This window comes from Lissotriton helveticus, chromosome 4_1, assembly GCF_964261635.1.
Source record: "Lissotriton helveticus chromosome 4_1, aLisHel1.1, whole genome shotgun sequence".
Lineage (NCBI taxonomy): Eukaryota > Metazoa > Chordata > Amphibia > Caudata > Salamandridae > Lissotriton > Lissotriton helveticus.
In genome coordinates, this window is record NC_136063.1 from 60,606,170 (window position 1) to 60,627,055 (window position 20,886).

At 44.9% G+C, this 20,886-nt stretch overlaps 1 protein-coding gene across 2 annotated transcripts in view; it reads left to right on the top strand.

Moving 5' to 3' along the window:
- Window positions 1–20,317, top strand: part of LOC144826942 (uncharacterized) — a 137,519-nt gene extending 117,202 nt beyond the window's left edge. For both annotated transcript variants that reach the window (XM_078685403.1, XM_078685404.1), the window contains exons 7-8: window positions 7,310–7,411; window positions 18,904–20,317. In XM_078685403.1, coding sequence (XP_078541529.1) covers window positions 7,310–7,411; window positions 18,904–18,911 — 110 coding nt within the window. In that variant the 3' untranslated portion in view covers window positions 18,912–20,317. The remainder of the gene's footprint in view (window positions 1–7,309; window positions 7,412–18,903) is intronic.
- The last annotated feature ends 569 nt before the right edge of the window (window positions 20,318–20,886 follow it).

Below are 20,886 nucleotides of genomic sequence, written 5' to 3' on the forward strand. Positions count from 1 at the left end.
CCACTGTGCGAGCGCTTGCATTTTAGCTTGCTTTTTAGAAACCTGATGATATTGTACTTATTGTGACAAGAATTTTAAAAACCAGCTTTTGCTTATTTTGCACAATCAGATCTTTTGCACAGAGGATGACAGCGAGTTAGGCTGCTCCTCATATTTTAGATAGTTATTGTGAACCTTGTCACACGCTCTGTTCATTGGTTACATCTGCGAGGACGTCAGCGAGTCAGGCTGCTCCTCTGTTTCACTAGCTCTTTGGTCGCCGAATCCCAAGCTTCGTTCCACCACGGCTGTGTGCCGATTGAGTGGAGAGCTCATGGGGAGGTAGGCGGACCAATCAGGGACATACCAGCAAGCCGGAGGGCGGAGACAGGAGCCCGCGCCTCCCGCTATTTCAAGCCTGGCATCGGTGAGCGCGCTGCCTACCACACAGAAGCCGCTGCTGCCACTGTGCGAGCGATTGCATTTTAGCTTGCTTTTTAGAAACCTGATGATATTGTACTTATTGTGACAAGAATTTTAAAAAACAGCTTTTGCTTATTTTGCACAATCAGATCTTTTGCACAGAGGACGACAGCGAGTTAGGCTGCTCCTCATATTTCAGATAGTTATTGTGAACCTTGTCATACGCTCTGTTCATTGGTTACATCTGCGAGGACGTCAGCGTGTCAGGCTGCTCCTCTGTTTCACTAGCTCTTTGGTCGCTGAATTCCGAGCTTCGTTCCACCACGCCTCTGTGCCGATTGAGTGGAGAGCTCATGGGATGGTAGGCGGACCAATCAGGGACATACCAGCAAGCCGGAGGGCAGAGACAGGAGCCCGCACCTCCCGCTACCCCCTTATTTATCATCATGTGTTGGCCAAGGCGCAGCGGTCGGGCGCAGCGGGCGCGACGATGGCGCGCCAATGGTGCCCCTAAGGTAAGCCCGTCTGCGCCCGTCCGCGCCTGGACCATGCCCAGGGCCGGTCAGGCTGCCCATTCTGACCCAGGTATCTCGAGCTCACTTATCTATAGTCGTGAAACCCTGCTTTCCCTGAACCCAGGATCACATATGGGTCTGAAAAGGTGCATTCCGTGCTCCGATATGGTGTGGGAATGCCAGGATTGTAATTTCCATCTCCCTCCCCTCCTAACACATCCACCGCCCAAAGGCCAGAACGAGATTTCGGTTAAGGCAGCTCTCATCAATGCCCGCTCGATGGTGAAACACGCCGATAACATCTTTGAGCTCATTGGGGACAACAACCTGGACATCTTGTTTGTCACAGAAACGTGGCTTAGCGAATCCTGCGCTCCAGTGGTAGAACTGGCGGTCCCACTTGGTTACCGCCTGGCTAGGGCCGATCGCACCTTAGGTAGAGGGGGCGGCACTGCAGTAGTGTTCAGGGAAGCCTGGGCCTTCTCCTGTGACAAGTCTATAAGTGTGTTGGAGGGAGAAGCTTTTGACTTCTACTTTATCCTTTCCCCTCATTTCACCTTAGGGGGGACCCTGATCTATAGACCGCCATGGCCGATTGGTTCCTTTCGAAGCTCCTTAGGAGATATACTGGCGGAACGCGTGTTACGCTTTCCGAAATGTCTCCTTCTTGGAGATTTTAATATACATTTAGATTCCCCCAGTTCTCCAGAAACACTGGGACTTCAAGACCTCTTGGGAATAACTCAGTTAACACAGTGGATCTCTAAACCAACGCACTCCCGCGGGCATGTGTTGGATCTGATATGTTCCATTTTTGCGCTGGCCGTTAAAGACCCCCAGCCGGTCACCTGGTCAGACCACGCTGTGATCAACTTCTCCTGGGCCATGGCACTGCCATCTCGCCACCCCCCTCCTCTGTCAGGCCCCTTAGCACGGAAAATTAACATTCCTGGGATGGCAGAAGCCCTCACGCACTCCCAGATGGCTCTCACTAGTAATCTAGAGGGCCAAGTCGACCTCTTTAATGCCTGGGTCAGTCTGGGGGTTGAGGCTATTTCCAAACCTGCCTCAAAAATCCCCCTGTGCGTGCTGCCTTCTCAACCTTGGTACACGCCAGCGCTTAAAGAGCTAAAGAGGTCATGTAAGAAGCTTGAGCGGCTTTGGAGGGCTGCATACTCTCCGCAAGCCAAAGCTGACCTCCGCTCATCCCAAAGAGAATACTATACCGCAGTTAAGACTGCGAAAGGCGCCTACTTTGCGACTAGAATTATGGAGGCGGATAATAATGATAAGGAGATCTTCGCTATAGTCCAAAGTTTTCTGTTGCCTCTGGCGGAGAAAAAAAGGATCCCGGTATCCGCTGGCTGGTCTGAGAAGCTCTCCTCTTTTTTCATTAATAAGATCAAGCTCATTGAGGAGGGATTAGCCTTGAGCATGGTCGCCCGGCAAGAGTTCTGGCGGGGTTAGCAGATTGTGTCGGGTCTGAAGTTACAGCTATGGTCAACTGGTCACTGCAATCTGCAGTGGTGCCTAGGCAGTGGAAGCAAGCTAAACTTCTGCCTCTCCTGAAGAAGCCATCAGCAGATACCCTTATTGCAGCCAACTACTGTCCCATCTCCCTGCTTCCTGCACTGGGCAAAGCCTGCGAAAAGGTTGTTTTTCGGCAGTTGAACGCCTTTGTGGAAGAGTCCAGGGCGCTTCACCCAGCCCAGTCTGGTTTTAGGGCCTCCTTTAGCACAGAGACTGCCTTGGTGGAGGTGGTGGAAGCCATTAGGGAGTGTATGGACAAGGGTGGCAGAGCGGCGCTAATTTTATTGGACCTTTCTTCCGCCTTTGATACGGTCCCTCATCAACTCCTCCTGGCTCGCCTCACCTCTATCCGCCTTACTGGGGCTGTGTGATCATGGCTGGAGTCTTTTCTGGACTCCCGTTCCCAGCAAGTCTTGATGCCCCAGTACTCCTCCTCGGCCAGGTCAGTTCAGACAGGGGTCCCACAGGGCTCAACTTTGAGCCCACTTCTTTTCAATATTTATATGACCCCGCGGATCTACCTGGCCGAGGAGCTGGGTGCAAAAATTATGGCCTACGCCGACGACACCCAGCTCCTGTTTACCTGGGGTAACTCGAAAGTAGAAACGGCTGCAGCAAAAAAGTGCCTTGTGGCCGTATTTACCTGGCTGGCCCAAGCCAAACTTAAATGTAATGAGGGAAAATCGGAGATCATACTATATGGCCAATTTCCGAACCAATTTACAGAATTAGTGTGGCCTCCTGATTTCCCCCGTCCCCTCTCTGAAGGTGGCCCAGCCAAGAATCTGGGCATTTGGTTCAATGAGGATTTGAGGTTCTCAGAGCACATTAAAAGACTGACGGGTGCTTGCTTTGGGACCCTTAAATCTTTGGGCAGATTCTTCCCTTTATTGCCCCAGCCGGCCAAAGGGACGGTCGCCAGAACCCTCATATTGTCCCGCCTAGACTATGCTAACACTCTTTATTTGGGCTCTTCCTCCTTTCTGTTAAACAAGTTGCAACTCATCCAGAATGCGGCCGCGAGACTTCTGCTGGGCATTCCCTGACGCATCAGAGTAAGATCGCAAATGGCTACACTCCACTGGCTGCCGGTGGCCCAAAGAGTTCAATTTAAGGCTCTGGTTCTCTCTCATAGAGCCTTACATGATATTGGCCCTGCTTATCTCAAGAGGAGAGTGGCTTTTCATGTCTCCAGTCGATGCCTTAGGTCGGCTAACTAGGTTGGGCGGTCAATCGTTCTCGTTTAAAGCGGCTACCCTTTGGAATTCCCTTCCACTCACACTCAGGGATACCAGAGATCTTAGGTGCTTTAAAAAGCTCCTTAAAACCCACGTATTCAATCAAGCTTACTAAAATGCCGTTTCTCTCAATTTCTATGTGGTTTTGCTCCGCGCCAGGATACTCAAGAGTAATTGCGTGCGTAATAAATACCCATATAACATAACATAACATATAACAGTGTTGGCCTGTTTTGCAGCAGCACTGTTAAGGGGCCATAGTAATCAGGATTCACTTAGGCACAGTGTTGATGTGTTTATCAGAAGTGCCATAAAGTTGCTATATTAATCAGGCTGCACCGAGGCACAGTGTGTTTGTGTTTAGCAGCAGTGGTAAAGGTGCCATAGTAATCAGGCTGCACCCAGCTCAGTGTTAGTGTGTTTAGCAGCAGTGGTAAAGGTGCCATAGTAATCAGGTTGCACCGAGGCACACTGATGGTGTGTTTAGCAGCAGTGGTAAATGTGCTATTGTAATCAGGATGCACCTAGCACACTGTTACTGTGTTTAGCAGGAGTGGTAAAGGTGCCATAGTAATCAGGCTGCACCGAGGCGCAGTGGTAGTGTGTTTAGCAGCAGTGGTAGAGGTGCTATAGTAATCACGCTGCACCTAGCACAGTGTTGGTGTGTTTAGCAGCAGTGGTAAAGGTGCCATAGTAATCAGGTTGCACCGAGGCACACTGATGGTGTGTTTAGCAGCAGTGGTAAATGTGCTATTGTAATCAGGATGCACCTAGCACACTGTTACTGTGTTTAGCAGGAGTGGTAAAGGTGCCATAGTAATCAGGCTGCACCGAGGCGCAGTGGTAGTGTGTTTAGCAGCAGTGGTAAAGGTGCCATAGTAATCAGGTTGCACCAAGGCACAGTGATGGTGTGTTTAGCAGCAGTGGTAAATGTGCTATAGTAATCAGGATGCCCCTAGCACACTGTTAGTGTGTTTAGCAGCAGTGGTAAAGGTGTCATAGTAATCAGGCTGCACCTAGGCACAGTGTCAGTGTGTTTAGTTGCAGTGGTAAAAGTGCCATAGTAATCACGCTGCACCTAGCACATTGTTAGTGTGTTTAGCAGCAGTGGTAAAGGTGTCATGGTAATCAGGCTGCACCTAGCACAGTGTTAGTGTGTTAAGCAGCAGTTGTAAAGGTGCAATAATAATCAGGCTGCACCTAGGCACAGTGTTGGTGTGTTCAGCATCAGTGCTGTAAAGGTGCCATAGTAATCAGGCTGCGATGAGGCACAGTGTTGGTAATTTTAACAGCAGTGCGAAAAAGGCGCCATAGTAATCAGGCTGCAGTTGTGTTGTGGTTAGCAGCAGCACCATAAAGTTGCCAAAGTAATCAGGCCTCACATAGGCACAGTGTTGGTGTGTTTAGCAGCCAGCCCATAAAGTTGCCATATTAATCAGGCTTCACCGAGGCTGAGTGTTGGTGTGTTTAGCGGCAGTGATAATGGTGCCATAGTTATCAGGCTGTACCCAGGCACAGTTTTTTGTGTGTTTAGTGGCAGCGCTGTAAAGGTGCCATATTAATCAGGCTGCACTGAGGCACAGTGTTGGTGATTTTAACAGCAGTGGTAAAGGCGCCATAGTAATCAGGTTGCACCGAGGTGCAGTTTTGGTGTGTTTAGCAGCAGCGCCATAAAGTTGCCAACGTAATCAGGCTGCATTGAGGCGCAGTATTGCTGTGTTTAGCAGCAGAGCCATAAAGGTGCCATATTAATCAGCCTGCATATAGGCACAGTGTGGGTGTGTTTAGCAGCCAGGCCATAAAGTTGCCATATTAATCAGGCTGCACCGAGGCCGAGTGTGGTGTGTTTAGCAGCAGTGCTGTAAAGGTGCCATAGTAATCAGGCTACACCTAGGCACAGTGTTGGTGTGTTTAGTAGCAGTGGTAAAGGTGGCAAAGTATTTAGGCTGCACCTAGGCACAGTGATTGTGTGTATAGTAGCAGTGCCATAAAGGTGCCATAGTAATCAGGCTGCACCTAGGCACAGTGTCAGTGTGTTTAGCTGCAGTGATAAAAGTGCCATAGTAATCACGCTGCACCTAGCACAGTGTTAGTGTGTTTAGCAGCAGTGGTAAAGGTGTCATGGTAATCAGGCTGCACCTAGCACAGTGTTAGTGTGTTAAGCAGCAGTTGTAAAGGTGCAATAATAATCAGGCTGCACCTAGGCACAGTGTTGGTGTGTTCAGCATCAGTGCTGTACAGGTGCCATAGTAATCAGGCTGCGATGAGGCACAGTGTTGGTAATTTTAACAGCAGTGCGATAAAGGCGCCATAGTAATCAGGCTGCAGTTGTGTTGTGTTTAGCAGCAGCACCATAAAGTTGCCAAAGTAATCAGGCTTCACATAGGCACAGTGTTGGTGTGTTTAGCAGCCAGCCCATAAAGTTGCCATATTAATCAGGCTTCACCGAGGCTGAGTGTTGGTGTGTTTAGCGGCAGTGATAATGGTGCCATAGTTATCAGGCTGTACCCAGGCACAGTTTTTTGTGTGTTTAGCGGCAGCGCTGTAAAGGTGCCATATTAATCAGGCTGCACTGAGGCACAGTGTTGGTGATTTTAACAGCAGTGGTAAAGGCGCCATAGTAATCAGGTTGCACCGAGGTGCAGTTTTGGTGTATTTAGCAGCAGCGCCATAAAGTTGCCAACGTAATCAGGCTGCATCGAGGCGCAGTATTGCTGTGTTTAGCAGCAGAGCCATAAAGGTGCCATATTAATCAGCCTGCACATAGGCACAGTGTTGGTGTGTTTAGCAGCCAGGCCATAAAGTTGCCATATTAATCAGGCTGCACCGAGGCCGAGTGTGGTGTGTTTAGCAGCAGTGCTGTAAAGGTGCCATAGTAATCAGGCTACACCTAGGCACAGTGTTGGTGTGTTTAGTAGCAGTGGTAAAGGTGGCAAAGTATTTAGGCTGCACCTAGGCACAGTGATGGTGTGTATAGTAGCAGTGCCATAAAGGTGCCATAGTAATCAGGCTGCACTGAGGTATAGTGTTGGTGTATTTAGCAGCAGTGCTATAAAAGTGCCATAGTAATCAGGCTGCACCTAGGCGCAGTGTTGGTGTGTTTAGCAGCAATCGTAAAGGTGCCATAGTAGTCGGGCTGCACCGAGGCAGAGTGTTGGTGATTTTAAAAGCAGTGCTGTTAAGGTGCAAAAGTAATAACTCTGCACATTAGCACTGGGTTGGTGTGTTTAGCAGAAGTGCCATAAAGTTGCTATAGTAATCAGGCTGCACCAAGGCACAGTGTTGGTGTGTTTAGCAGCAGTGGTAAAGGTGGCATAGTAATCAGGCAGCACCAAGGCATGGTTCAGTGTGTTTAGCAGCAGTGCAGTAAAGGTGCCATAGTAATCAGGCTGCACCTAGCACAGTGTTGGTATGTTTATCAGCAGTGCCGTAAAGGTGCATTAGTAATCAGGCTACACAGAGGCACAGTGTTGGTCATTTTAGCAGCAGTGTTGTAAAGGCGCCATAGTAATCACTGTGCATGTTGGCACAGTGTTGGTGTTTTTTGTCAGTGTTGTCATTAAGGTGCCATAATATTCACAGTCTGTCTTCAAGGTTCTGATCTGTTATTTTGTGTTTTTGCAGGTGTGCCGCAGTGTAACCCTGCGTGTGCTGATAACGAGCTGTGCACGAACATTGCAGGATATGCCGTGTGCAAGTGTCAAGGAAGCAAATACACAAATGCAAGTAAGTGTCTGAGGTGTTTATTTATCGATGTAAACCCTCTGGTGTATTCCTATAGTGAGCACAGCATTATGTTAGCACTTTCCACAGTCACATGTGATCATCAACTCCCTCTGCATAGGAACAAAGACCATGAGCAGCTCATGTTGGACATAGGGTTAGGTCTCTGACCAAGCTCTTTGACCAATTGGCAGGGACTTGGCTACTCCTGCGACATAGGGTTAGCTATAGAGTATGGCGTCCAGTGTGGCACTGTGCCCAATATGTAGCAGGTGTCCCACGCCACTGAGAGAGTGCACATAAGTGAGTGAGATCAATTCCACAAAGGGACATATCCTCCAGCCATGGGCTGCTGCAGGCAGGCGAGGTTGTGCTCAGTGAGGGTTGACTGCAATTGAAGCCTCAAGTCATATAGACTGAAGAGTGCCAGAAGGCATTTGACACCCTGACGCAAGTGTTAAGGTTCAAAAAGGTACTTAAGATCATGGTTACAGTATCATCAAAGGTAAATGACAAGGGCCAGTTTAAACCACATGTGTTTATTAGCAGGTGACTAATGCCCCAGAGAGGCATATTACAGTGCCATGGAGAGGAAATCCTTTGATATGCTTTAGCCACTGATGAAGCTAAGACCATACTTGTTGGGACTCTCTTCAGGCTTCAGAATGACTACAAGCCTCTCAGGTGGCTGCTAAGAGAGGAAACTCCCAAGCTGTTGAGGTGGTCCATTTTCTTCCAGGGTTTGAACTTCACAGTGCAGCACAAACTTACAACTGACATGCCAATACAGGTGGACTTTCCAGATTTGTTTGCTTAGATCATGAGAACAGCCAAGGGAATGGCTGAGTTTCTCCTCAACTTTCATCTTGAGGGTACAGGTAAGAAAATGCTTGGCATATTCACCGCCAATGTTTTAAATGGATGCTGCTGTTTTTTCACTCTTTGCATTGGGACTCTGCCAATTGCATCCGCTCTCACACCTCTAACATGTTGAATTGGCTTATACCACTGTTTAGTCAATGTTTATCCAGTGTATGGTAACTAATGTACTGCAGGACATATTGTGCCACCAACAAAGTGACAATGTGAAACAATAGTGCAGGCCTGCCACCAGTAAGCTGGCTGTGCACGTTTAAGCTGGGGTGTGTCTTACTCGTGTAATCCGTGAAGCAGAATCATGCGGAATTACCTAGGAATTCCAACACGATTGTGTGGAATTACATGAGGAAAGGAGTTCTGCATTTAGCACTATTTCGTAGTGTGAAAATGCCCCATTGCTTCAAAGATGGATGTGAGGATGCATTTTGTAGTAAGAAATAGCGATGAATGTAACAGAACACCAATGGTGAGTGTGAGCAGCTACTTGCACTTGTTCTTTGTGCTCTAGGCGTAGGAGCTTTCCCCGCGATACTCCCAGCATTCAGCGCTATTTTCTTAGCGCACAATGCACTCTTACGTCCAAACTAGATGTGGGGATGCATTTTTGCCCTACGAAAGAAGACGTAGGGCACCAGAATAGGATTAGTGTGCATGAGCAGCTACTTGTGCTTGCTAAATCTGCTCTTGCATTAGGGGTTCTTTCTACCAAAATACACCAGCATAATTATTGTAAATTCTGCTTCAAAGAGTAAAGTAAAATTATCAAAATACTCTGATTACTCCTGTGTAATCGATATTCCTCCCAGGCCTAGTTTAAACTTCAAATTCGACCTGCAAAATAACTCCTTTTGACATGCCTGAAACCTCCTTTCCGAAATGAAGAAGTCACTCCTATGCTTGCCTTAAGTGCCCATAAGGCAGGGCACATGGTATTTAGGAGTAGGGAATATAAAGCTTAAAGTAAAATATCTCCTTGCAGCGAAAAGGCCTCAAAAGCGACTTGTTCTGTAACAAGGTTAGCTGTTACATAGGAAAGCATGGGGAGGTAATGCTCAAATTAAATAATGTTATTTCACCCTACGAGCCAGATAAAAATTTACTTTTGGACGTATTAAAGTACTTATTATAAATCCAATGTATTTGTAAAATAGGATTTGCAGCGTATATTTTCCAAAAGGTCATTTTTAAAATGTACCTACAGCTTGCCTAAAACCTATAGAAGTCCATTTTCCTGAATTTCTAACTGCCACCCAAGATCTGAATGACTCCTTGATTGGATGTGAATTGGTTCCCAGATATGAGATCAAATATTTGGGTATTGAGATATGTCCTGCTCCTCTGAAAGGATTAGCATCTAAGCCATGCCCTCTGAGCTTTATTATCTTCCCTCTAACAGCATGTGTAGATCATGCCATTTTTAAAAAAGTGTCCATTGTGGCCAGAATGCAAGAGAGAGGGGTCATAATAAAATCAGTTGAAACGTTATGCCACGGTCTAGGTTCTATAAGTAATAAAACATACCTTATGGTCCTGAATATTGGATCTTAAAGTAAGCATGAACAATACAAGATGAAACATACTCGGATGTATTCTTAGTAACCGTTAGCCACCGAAATGACTGCAGAATGTGATCTAAAGTATTTCTTTCACCTCTATGACTGGCACAAGAAGAGTTGTTACAGAGAATTATTACCATCTTAACTTGATGTAAAAAAGACAAGACTTGAAAAATGATGGGTTCTGGGGATATTACAGGTTGGGGAGAATCTCTTGAGAGACAGGAGTCATGGCGGGGCAATGCATCACTAAGATGTTATCAGACCCTGTGATATGCATGGTATGCATGGAGAAAAACATGTCCATTGGACCTGGCAACTCTTTCTGCATTGAAAAGTTTCTAATACTTGTGAATCCCAAATTTCAAAAAGTTCCTTTGATCCATGTAACAGATGTCTTACCTCCATACACGTTTCCTTCATAGCCAATAACTCTCCTACACTGATGGAATCTTTTTCATCTGAATGGGTCAAGATTTTGGTGTAGTAATGCTCCAAATGATTATCATCTTAAAGTTCCAGCAAAACCTTTCCTATAGCTTTCTAAGAAGCGTCTGTCATTACAATAAGTTTCTTAGTTGGATCTGGCTGGTGCAGAGTTAAGGTTTTTTGTCAAGGCTGTGAGGGAATGTTTGACTAGGTCATCCCCAGAACATCCAGATTTAAGATTCTCTTTCTTTTGAAGTCTTGAGCTATTACAAGAATAATTGGAAAAGTTTTGGACACACTGCTGATAAAAGTTGACAAATCCTAATAAACTTTGTGAATTTTCGGTAAAGTGGTTGCTGGCCAATTCTTGACTGTTTCAATCTTCCTGGTGTCAATGTACAAACCTTGAGGTGATAAGATGAACCCTAAATGTTCAACCTTCGCTTGTTTAAATGCACACTTTCAATATTGCAGTTTACAGGATGCTACCTTAGCTGCTGTTAAATGAGTCAAACATGATTTTGAAAAAAAAACTAAATATCATCTGGATATATGATCACAGACATGTTTAGAATCTCAGACAAGACACTAATAGCAAATGGTGTCCAGAATGCATTTTCCCAATTGTAACCTGTTTACACTTTAGCAAATGCTAGGCCCCTACAAGATAAAATTAGTAAAAACTGTTGAGACACTAACTGATTCTAGAATATCTTTAATGAGAGGTAGGGGTTAACAATCCCAGACTGTGAAATTTTTCAATACCTTAAAGTCTAGGCGAGGGCTTAAATCTGTTGATTTTTCATGATCAAAAAAGAGGAGTTCCATTTGGTGACTTTAATGATATATGAATCAATTTTTGAGATTTTCATCAAGCTACTTCTTTAATACCACTCTATGTGGCTCAGACAAAGAATTCATTCTTCCATAAGGCATTTCAGCTCCAGGAATTAAATTGATTGCACAATCACATGACCGATATGGAGGCAAGGAATCTTTCGGAACTTTATCAAAGACCTCATTATAATCTCGATTATGATTTTGAGCAGAGGAAAGGGCAGCCACAAATCTCAGATTTTTCAGAGGTACAAACTCTTTCTTGATCTACTATTTGAATGTCTTTCAAACAATTTGGTGCACAGTACTCAGAGCCGAGTTACATGAATCTAGTGGAACAATTAAAGAACAGCGTATGTAGAATAAACCAAAGGACAGTACATGTGACTGGATGGTTGGGATTAGTAATCAAGTCAAAAGACAATTTTTCAGTATCATTAAACATCGACACTCACAATTCAAATTATCATTGTGTCACTGGCCCAGAAACTAGAGGTGGGCCACCTACAGTATGAATGAGAGCAATCTTGTTTTCAGTTTGACTGATAAAATTATGTTTCAAAGCCCACTATTTATTCATTAACATTCCTCTGGCTCCAGAGTCTAACAGTGGCAATACTGAGATAGAAAACATTCCACAATTTTTGGTCAGGAAAAGGTGGAAGATCTCTATGATACTGAAAGGCTACAATGCTTTAATATGAGGAAGTCAGAATGTACCCAATACCTCATTTCTCCTAAAGAGTGGGTTTATTCATTTCCCAAGGGCTTAAGTGGGCAAAATGGACATTGTCGAATCATGTGGCCGCCCTCACCACAATACTCACCTACAATACAGGCAAAGACCTTTATGCCTAGGCTTTCACCCCTCATCCCCTAACAGTGGCCCTCAAGTTACTCCTGTTTGCATGGACTCTTCAGTTGGAAGACTAAGACCATTAGTCTCAATTCTGCAGAAACGATTTTGCTGTAATCCCACGGGCAACATTTTTTTTTCTTTCATTCAGACAAAGTTCGATTTTCAAGGTAGCCTCAACTTCTCGCAAACTTGGTTCTGTCATGATGAATCTCATTATGCCTTTCTGTAACATGGATATGTTGAGAGGTATTCCTCTCATTAGGACTTCCTCAGTGTATGCTGTAGTTTGTGAAACCATACACAAGGACAGCATTCCTGGAGTGGAACAAAGCATTGTCCCGTCAGAATTGAATGTAATTGACATGTTGAGTTTGTGTAAAAAATGTCTTCCCATTAAAATTGTAGGAGCTTGAGGTGTATATAATAATGATTCAGATGCTATGGAATCTCCTACCTCAACAGCAATTTCACAGGTACTTGTTACTGTCATTATTTCACTGGAGAACCCTTGTGTTGCCATCATTTTATCTGACAGTCGTAACCCTCCATCTTTAATGCATGACTCGGTGGCCCCTGTATCAATCAAAAATCAATATTTCCTTCCCATTATGTTAATGGATTCTATTGGCTCTTGCTTATAATGTAATGTTTTCGCTATCACATGGCACATCAGGATCCCAGGTTCAGACCGTCATGGTTTAAATAATTGATTTGTCCCTTCTTGAAAAACTGAACGTCCCATCGTTGGTTGTGGCACCGGCTGTACCTGTTGTTGCAGTTGCTGGACATTTTGCAGCATCACCATTTGTCCTAGTGTAAATGTGGTCATCCCTGACTGTAAGTGTTTCATACGGTTTCATATACATCATCCCATGTAGCTGCTGCTGATACTGTTACGCTGGGGAAAAATTCCCTCCTTGGTCCTGTTGTGGTTTCCTAAAGCGACAATCAGCTATTAAGTGTCCTTTCCAGATGCAATAATAGCATGCCATATTTTGTTTCGTTCCTCGTCCTCTGCCTTGCCCTCTGTTGCTGCTGCACACCGTTTATAAAATTGATGTGGATCTCCTTTTGTTTGAGTTGAGGGACAGTTATTTGTCATGTTTGTGAAATAAATGTCTTACACTCCTCTGTGCTAAGCCAAAGGCTGGTCAACCACACTACCACTAATAGAACATCTCGGGTTTGCATGGAGTCCTGTACTGTTTTTGGGAATCCATGAACTCTGTGCACGGTATAACCACCTAGTGGCATACCATATACACAGCCAGCTTACTACAGGCCCTGTTTGATTAATCCTCTCAAAATTATCAAAAATAGTTTGACATTCTTTTTAGCAGCTATCTTGGGAGGAGGCTGCTCTCCCCATCAATTATTGGCCAGGCCCCAGGGAATGGGGTCCCTGAAGCCAAAATCACCCAGAGAGGGGGACTACAATGACCCCCATTATTACTTGAATGGGCCCAGAGATTGGGGCTGCTTGCCCCCTCCCCCATTGTAAATGGCCAAGCCCCCGAAGATGGAGACTCTGAGACCAGAAATTAAAACCGGGAAGGGGGAGGATGCATGCCCCCATCCCCATTTACACTCTGGCCAGGCCCCCGGTGTTCTGAACCCTGGGGGCAAATTTGGCCTGGGGATGGGGGCTGCATGCCCATTCCAGATAAAAACAGGAGTGGGCCAAATACAACCCAGAGATTGGGACGTCGTATCCCCTCCTCTGAAGAAAAAGTGGCGGGCCCCAGGGGATGAGGTCAGTTGGGCCAAAATTGATCAAGGGAGGGAAGCTCTATGGACCCCCTGAGGTTGGCTGCTTTTGGGGAGATGGCCTTAGGATCTGGCTAAAGGCCAGGCATGGGGCCTACCCCCACCACGCACGCCTGAAGGTCATGCGTGGCATGTGGTTGAATTACCAAATGGAGGTACACCCCGCATAGCAGGCCAGTGTTGGGGACCCCAGAGCTGGGGTTCCTCTCAGTACCATAACCTCAGTGTTGTTAGCATTTCATTTCTTGGAGTTAGCATTCATCCAAGAGGAGACAAGACTGATCTAATGGTCCAATGTTATATCTTGGACCATTGTACGGTGGGATTCTTAACCTAGTTGTATTATATCTTTGTTTGCCATTTGGTGGGGTTGCTTCAAGTCTCTACCTATTGCAGAGTTTCTGTAAGTGCTCTTTGTTGTCTTTGCACAGCTCTATGAGTATTGGATATTTTATTTTGTTTAAATCATTTTTATTAACAATTTTTGTTTTTTGTTTGCTTTGCACATCATTCAGTAAAACCGTACAATCAGAGCAGCATTCATGTAACAGACAGGAAAAGAATAGGTACATTGTGACTGAGTACAACATATCAGCGTAGAGACAGGGTTGTGTTAATCCTAACCAATCTTGTGACAATATCTCAAGGGGGACAACATAATGCTGCTAAATCTATACATCAGATAGTATGCAAATTGAGTATTGGAGAGTTTGACTGGTTATTATTGGGTGAATGTGTATCTTCGTGTGAGATTTAGTGGCTGTAAATGATTATCCCTGTAATGCTTGTGCTGAGGAACGGTTGTTCTTTGTTTTTGTTAGAAAGGTAGGTTCATAATATCCTGTGTGCTCCATTCCCGTGTATGCATGAGTTGTCTAAAAGGCTGACAATGAATGATGTAACAGAAGGTTGGTGTGGTGTGTAGTGGATGCAGAGAGATAAGGGGGTTGGAGGGACTCTGAAGCCCAGACAGGACCTATCTGCTTTTGCTGGAAACCAAGGGCCTCTCATAAAATAAAATAACTTGCTTCATACTTGAGTGGCAGCAGACTCTTCTATGAATACCCTAGCTTCTAACTTCAACACAAGAGCAGAAAGTAAAGTGTCCTATTGAGTAGTTTACTTGTTGCAGCTCCCAATATGACCTGAAGAAGTGCAATTTTGTAATTATAATTCTATTTATACACCACTTACTAACCCTGCCGAGGCTTCAACTCGCTGGTGAGGTATCATGGTACTCCGGAATCCAAAAAGGATTAATAGTAGATTGGTATAGGGAAATATGTGTTAATTTGAATGGTGGACATGTAAGTCTGTATTTTGGACTGTATAGGATAATGGAGGAATAACAGTAGTAAGATGAGGCTTGGATAAGTTAAAGGAGAGATGGAAGAGGGAAGAATCTCTAGAAAGGGATAAGGAAAACCAGAGTAGTAAAAGGTTTGGGATGAGCCAAAGGAGAGATACATGCGAGAAGTATTTAGAAAGGGTGGCATGGGAGATGATAATAGTAAAATGAGGTTTGGGGGAGCCAAGGAGGGCTACAGGAGGGAAGTGTGTACACCTAACCCATTACAGCTAGGTCTCCTAGTGTTTTTAACCCTTTTTAGCCCATATCGACTAGGAGCAAGAATAAAATAATTTCGCCCACTAGCCAGGTATTTTTGAACTCACTTTAGTCCACTCCACTCCACTTTCTGCACTGCACATAGATCTCACAATAGGTGCTCCTAAGTAATTTGCAAGTCGTAGCACGTCTCAGTCCGTAGAGGACTAAGATGGCCCCTATGATGAACCATGTCACCCTAGGGAAACCCCGGTGAGTGAGGGGACTCGAGAAAGAAAAGTTTTTCTTTCCTATGGTTCCTAAAGCTCAATGTGAGTAAAGAGATCACACCCCTGGCTAGGTTCTCTACCCAATACTTTGGGGGTTTCAGGTCATTTTGGAGATCATCATAGTAGAATGAGGTTCAGGATGAGTCAGAGAGAGGAGGAATAAGATATATTGAGAGAGTTATTCAGTGAATAGTGAGTGAGTAGTGCATTGGAGAGGGTCAAAGTTGTTCTATACACACACATTCCACTCCAACATTGTACATTGGGGTGCATGGGTGAAGGAAGTATGGGGGATGTGGGGGAGAGATCTTATACACAGATCTGTGCAGCTTTAAGCAGACCTCAACCAGTGAAAGAAAAGTCTAAAAAGAATTGTGGATGGTTCAGACATTAATGGAAACAACAGCAGCAATGTTTATTTTTCTATATTTGCCTATTCATTTGCATTGAAAGAGCACCTAAAGTAGTGTCTGAAGGAGTCTAACTAAATGTGGGTGAACTCCAAAAAGTAGCCATGTGCAAAACGGAGGTTGGATATGGCATCTGCTGACTATTGTTATGCAATCTACAGGTGCAGACCAGTTGCTGTCACTTCCTGTGATGTCAAACCTGCATCTATAGTGTCTGGGGCTTATGTTTCAACATTACGCTTTGACCCAGAGCAAGGGAGAGAAGACAGAAAATGGAGAAAAAGGAGGAAGAGAATTATGGGAAAACACTAGAAAGGAGAAATGAAAAGGAACATGTAAGATAGAGTTAGAGACAGCATGTGCATGTTGGTGTCATGAGGTGGAATCAAGACTAGGTAACTGTTGTTCTTCAACAAACTTAAAAACAAAACTATGAGCAGGAACACTTTTATGCAACTTATTCCCTGCACAGATATAAACAACTGAAACGGTGGCATGGAATCATAAGCCTAGATCGTCTTTCCTTGTGGGATAATTTTGCTGCTAACACCTCTCCTCCTCTGGCCACTTACGTCTAATGTTGCAAGTGGCTGTAGTATTACGCCTCATCACCCATTGCTTTGCTTATCTCTCAGAACAGCAGCACACAGAGCCAGCACTGTCCTAAAGTGAAATAAAGGTAACGCACACACCTATACACTTATATGTGTTGGAAAAGGATATTTTACATAGCATTGCAGAATATAAAAAAATGAAGCTGCATTAAAGCAATTCTGAACTTGAGTTTGGGAGGGTGAAGAGCACTTTTAATCGGCAGGTGATCAGTATGGAAATGCCAAGATCCACTGCTCTGAACTAGGCATCAAACAGATTCGATCCATATGTAGAAGTCAAGTGGGGAATGGAGCACACATTCCTAATTTCGAATTATTTTTTTTGTTCCCATATCACCTCAAATACATAAACACCCTCCTGATATCAGCTGCCCCTTGTGCTTGTATCGAGGCCTGTTTTTATTCAATGTCTGTGCCAAGATACCACCCAGTGCCATACATCTCGAGCTGACCAAGAGGTATAAGTATCAGACGTCTTCTGTTAGATTCCAACAGATAACAAAATGACCCTGACTCCACCTTCCTCCTATTCCAAATACTCCTATTGTCCAGCTCCCTGAAATATTTCTCTCAGTTCCATCATTCCCTCCAAGTTGGGGATATAGGCTGGCATCACACTTTATATATCTCCCTCCTAGCCAGGAGGATCAAATAAAATATCAGTTGGCTTTAAAGCTTCAAAAGGGCGCCAAATGCGGATCCTTTCTGTACAGTACCAAACATAATTAAGGCAGGTCTTACCTCCACTTCCAATCCAAGGTGTCAGAGATTGTCTTACCCAGATTTCTCCAGAAGCTTTCCAGGGCAGGACAGCTGGCAAACATATGAATATCACCCGCCTCTTGAGCTGCACAATTCTTATATTTAGACTCACCATCTCCTCTTTTCTTAGCCAGCTTTCTTAGACTCTAGGGGGCCGATTCACAGAACTAATCTTAGACTAAATCCAAAACTTACTACTTTTGGTGTTCACACAAGACTTTTTGTAGTAGTAAAGTTAGGATTTTGACTTAAGTTAGGATTTTGTATTAGGTTAAACTTAAGTTTGTCTTACCTTAAGACAACATCCTAACTTAAGACAAAATCCCAACTCAAGACCAAATCCTAACTTAAGACAAAGCCCTAACTTCACTACTACTAAATGTCTTCTGTGAATACAAGAAGAAGTAAGTTTAGGACTTTGTCTCAGATTAGATCAGTGAATTGGCCCCTAGGTAGGGTACATTTCTTAAGAGGTCACTGCTCAAAGGTGCCTAGCGATGCACTGCAGGTTTGGAAGAGGGTGCAGCATCTAGTAGTGGTGAGAGAAGGTGGCCAAGAAAATAGATTTTGTAGCAGCCCTGCAGCAGAGAATGGAGGGTGCACAGCAGGCTGCTGGAACCCAGTTGCATTGCATGCAGAAGATGGTAGTAAAGGAGAAGAAAAACAATGCTGTGGGCTATAGTCCTGCAAGCCGCTGCACTGTAGTGCTACACTCGAGGGGCTAGCAGGAAGCACTAATGCTGGGTGAAGCAGAGCAGACACAGCCACTTTGATACTGAAGGAGGCTTCTGTAATGCCACACAGCTCACTTAATGTAAGGAGATCAAATGAGTCGCCACCGCCAGTCACCTGCAGTCATTAGAAGGATCCACAAGGGGTAGGCTATACTTTGCTACCGTGGCACTAACATATTACTGCACGATTTGAACCCAAGCTGTCTGCACAGTCAGTGTTTTGGACGCGCTCTTTCAAAATGAGGTCCAAAACACCCAGACAAGCAACGTTCAAGCAAATCTAAAAAGAGGCTTGAGAAGTAGGATTCAAATAATAAACAGATCAGGATTCAGAATGAGGCCTTACCCCCCGAAGGAAAATACAACCATTGTGACTCTAAAGGTACTCCTGAAGGAATTCTTTCCCCGCTTCGGCTTGCCCTGTTTGATCTTGAGTGATAACGGAAGTCATTTCATTGCCAAGGTTATCAAGTTAGTTTGTGAGGGTCTACACATAAAACAAAAATGTCATGCTGTGAATCAACCCCAGTCAGCACGTTTGGTTTAGGAGTACAATGGTACTCTCAAGCTGAAATTAGCAAAAATTCTGGAGACGACAGGGTTACAGTGGCCAGATGATTTGCCTTTATCAATTTTGTCAACGAGAACTACTGCACATTCTAGGACAGGTTGTCACCCTACGAGGTTGTATTTGGGTGCCCCGCAAATGTCTGGGGTGCCCGCGGCCACATAGGTTCTTAGAGATTGAGTACACTTTGTTGACAGATTATCCATACGAGTTAACTAAAAGTTTGCGTTCTATTCACCAACAGATTTGTGAGCCATTCCCGCCCATTCCAGAGGGGCCTGGTCACAATATCCAGCCGGGAGAATGGATTTTGCTGCGTATTTTTCAGCGAAAGAAGAGCTTGGAGCCCCACTGGAGGGGTCCGAGCAGGTTCTCCTAGCAACTCGGACTGCTGTGAAGGATGCCGGCCGAAAGAATTTGATCGATTCCAGCCATTGCCGCCGGATACACTTGCCATATGACCAATGGGTAAGGGAGGGCATTGGGGATGCTGAGGGTGACAAGGTACCTCAGTTTCTCCCTTTTGGCGATGCGCAGCTTATATGGACCCAAACGGATTCTGAGAACGATGATGTACTGAATGCAGATGTCCCTCCAGAAATTCGAGCCATTAAAGAGCCTCTCTTTGCTGACCCATTCTATGCCTGGAGTCACCAGGTCCAATGTGCGTCATCAGCTGAAGAATGGTACACCAAAGGTCAGATTAGTTAGGAATGGACTGTGCAAGCTAGGGTGTAGTTTGCTATAGTAGCAACAGACTTAGTCTAGGGTGAGGCGAGGTTGGTGCACTGTTCTGACATTAGACAGGATAGATTGAACATGCTCCCTCGAAGGGGGGTACATTATCCCGATTGACATAGGATTCATCCAGAGCTTAGGACTGAGCAAGCACCACCACCGGTGCTCAAGAGCGTCAACGTTGATGAATAATAGGAGCTCGTACCAGTGAGGCTCACATGACACTGGAACAATTGCCTTTGTTATCAGTTTTTACTGCAGTCTCTTTCTTGCTTCATAATGCATCCAGTTGGTCAGCATATTAATGAGGACCACCGCATCCAGCGCGTGGTTGGTCTAGAAAGAGTTAAACCGTTTTTGCAGTAATAGTTGTGATTGCACTAGTAGTGATGCTTGGAATATCTTGATTTCTAGAGGAGAAGTGTCCTGTACATTCCTTGGTTGGTACAACGCCCATTCCCCCTACACATTTCTGTTACTTAGGTCCCTCACAAAAGAGAGCACCGTAAGTCTTACACTGTAAGTCTTACACAGGTAATGTCTTATACAAATGATGCACCAAGCACATGATGTGTCCAATACACTAAAGTGGTTTTGTGGATTGCTCCCCTCAGTTACTCATAAAAGTGATAATTTGTTGTCCATGTCATTGTCAGACATTGGGAGTTGTGAGAGTTGGTGTAGACTGTTTGTTATTGTTATTCATACCTTACCTTACTCCACCTTTACATGTGAGTGCAGCGATTGCCCTCCTTTGATTGTATTCCACTTATTTGGTATATTTTCTTCCAGATACTCAACCCCCTGAAGAAGAGCCGGTTTGGCTCGAAATGCATCGGGGTGAACATGTACTGTGATACCTAATGATTTTCTAATGGAGATTATGACGATCTGTGTTACTCATTATGTGTTCTAAAAAACAGATGATTGACTTACTTTGTGGACACTTTGAATAAAATCGTGGACCACTATCTCATTGTTTACCCATCGTTTACCTTGCATCAATCATCTCGCTACTATTCACTACATTGATTTTTCGTGTGCTCAGGAGCCCCACCTTACCTCCGTAAGGTTCATCCGACTGTTATGGTACGCCACCATTTCCAACTCCCTACTCGGGTCATGACATCTGCTGATTCTCGCACTGTGGTAGATCCAGACTCTGTCACGATCAACCACATCCTGCCCGTTGGCTGGTCCGACCACCACATCATCTTATTCCACCTCAACCAGGTGCTCCTAAACCAGCCCCCTTCGCAGGACCCTCCTCACTGGGTGAGGTATCTAACTCAGAATCCCTTGGCTGACTTGGAGGAAAGGATAAGCTCTCTCCTTCCCATCTCCACAGAGGATCTCATCACAATAGTACTTACCTCCCACTACAACACAACTGTTAGTGACATTTTAGACGAAATAGTGCCACTGAAGCAAAAAAGAGTCCGAAATGCTCCATCTAGATCCTGGTTTTACACTGACATGAACTTAAAAA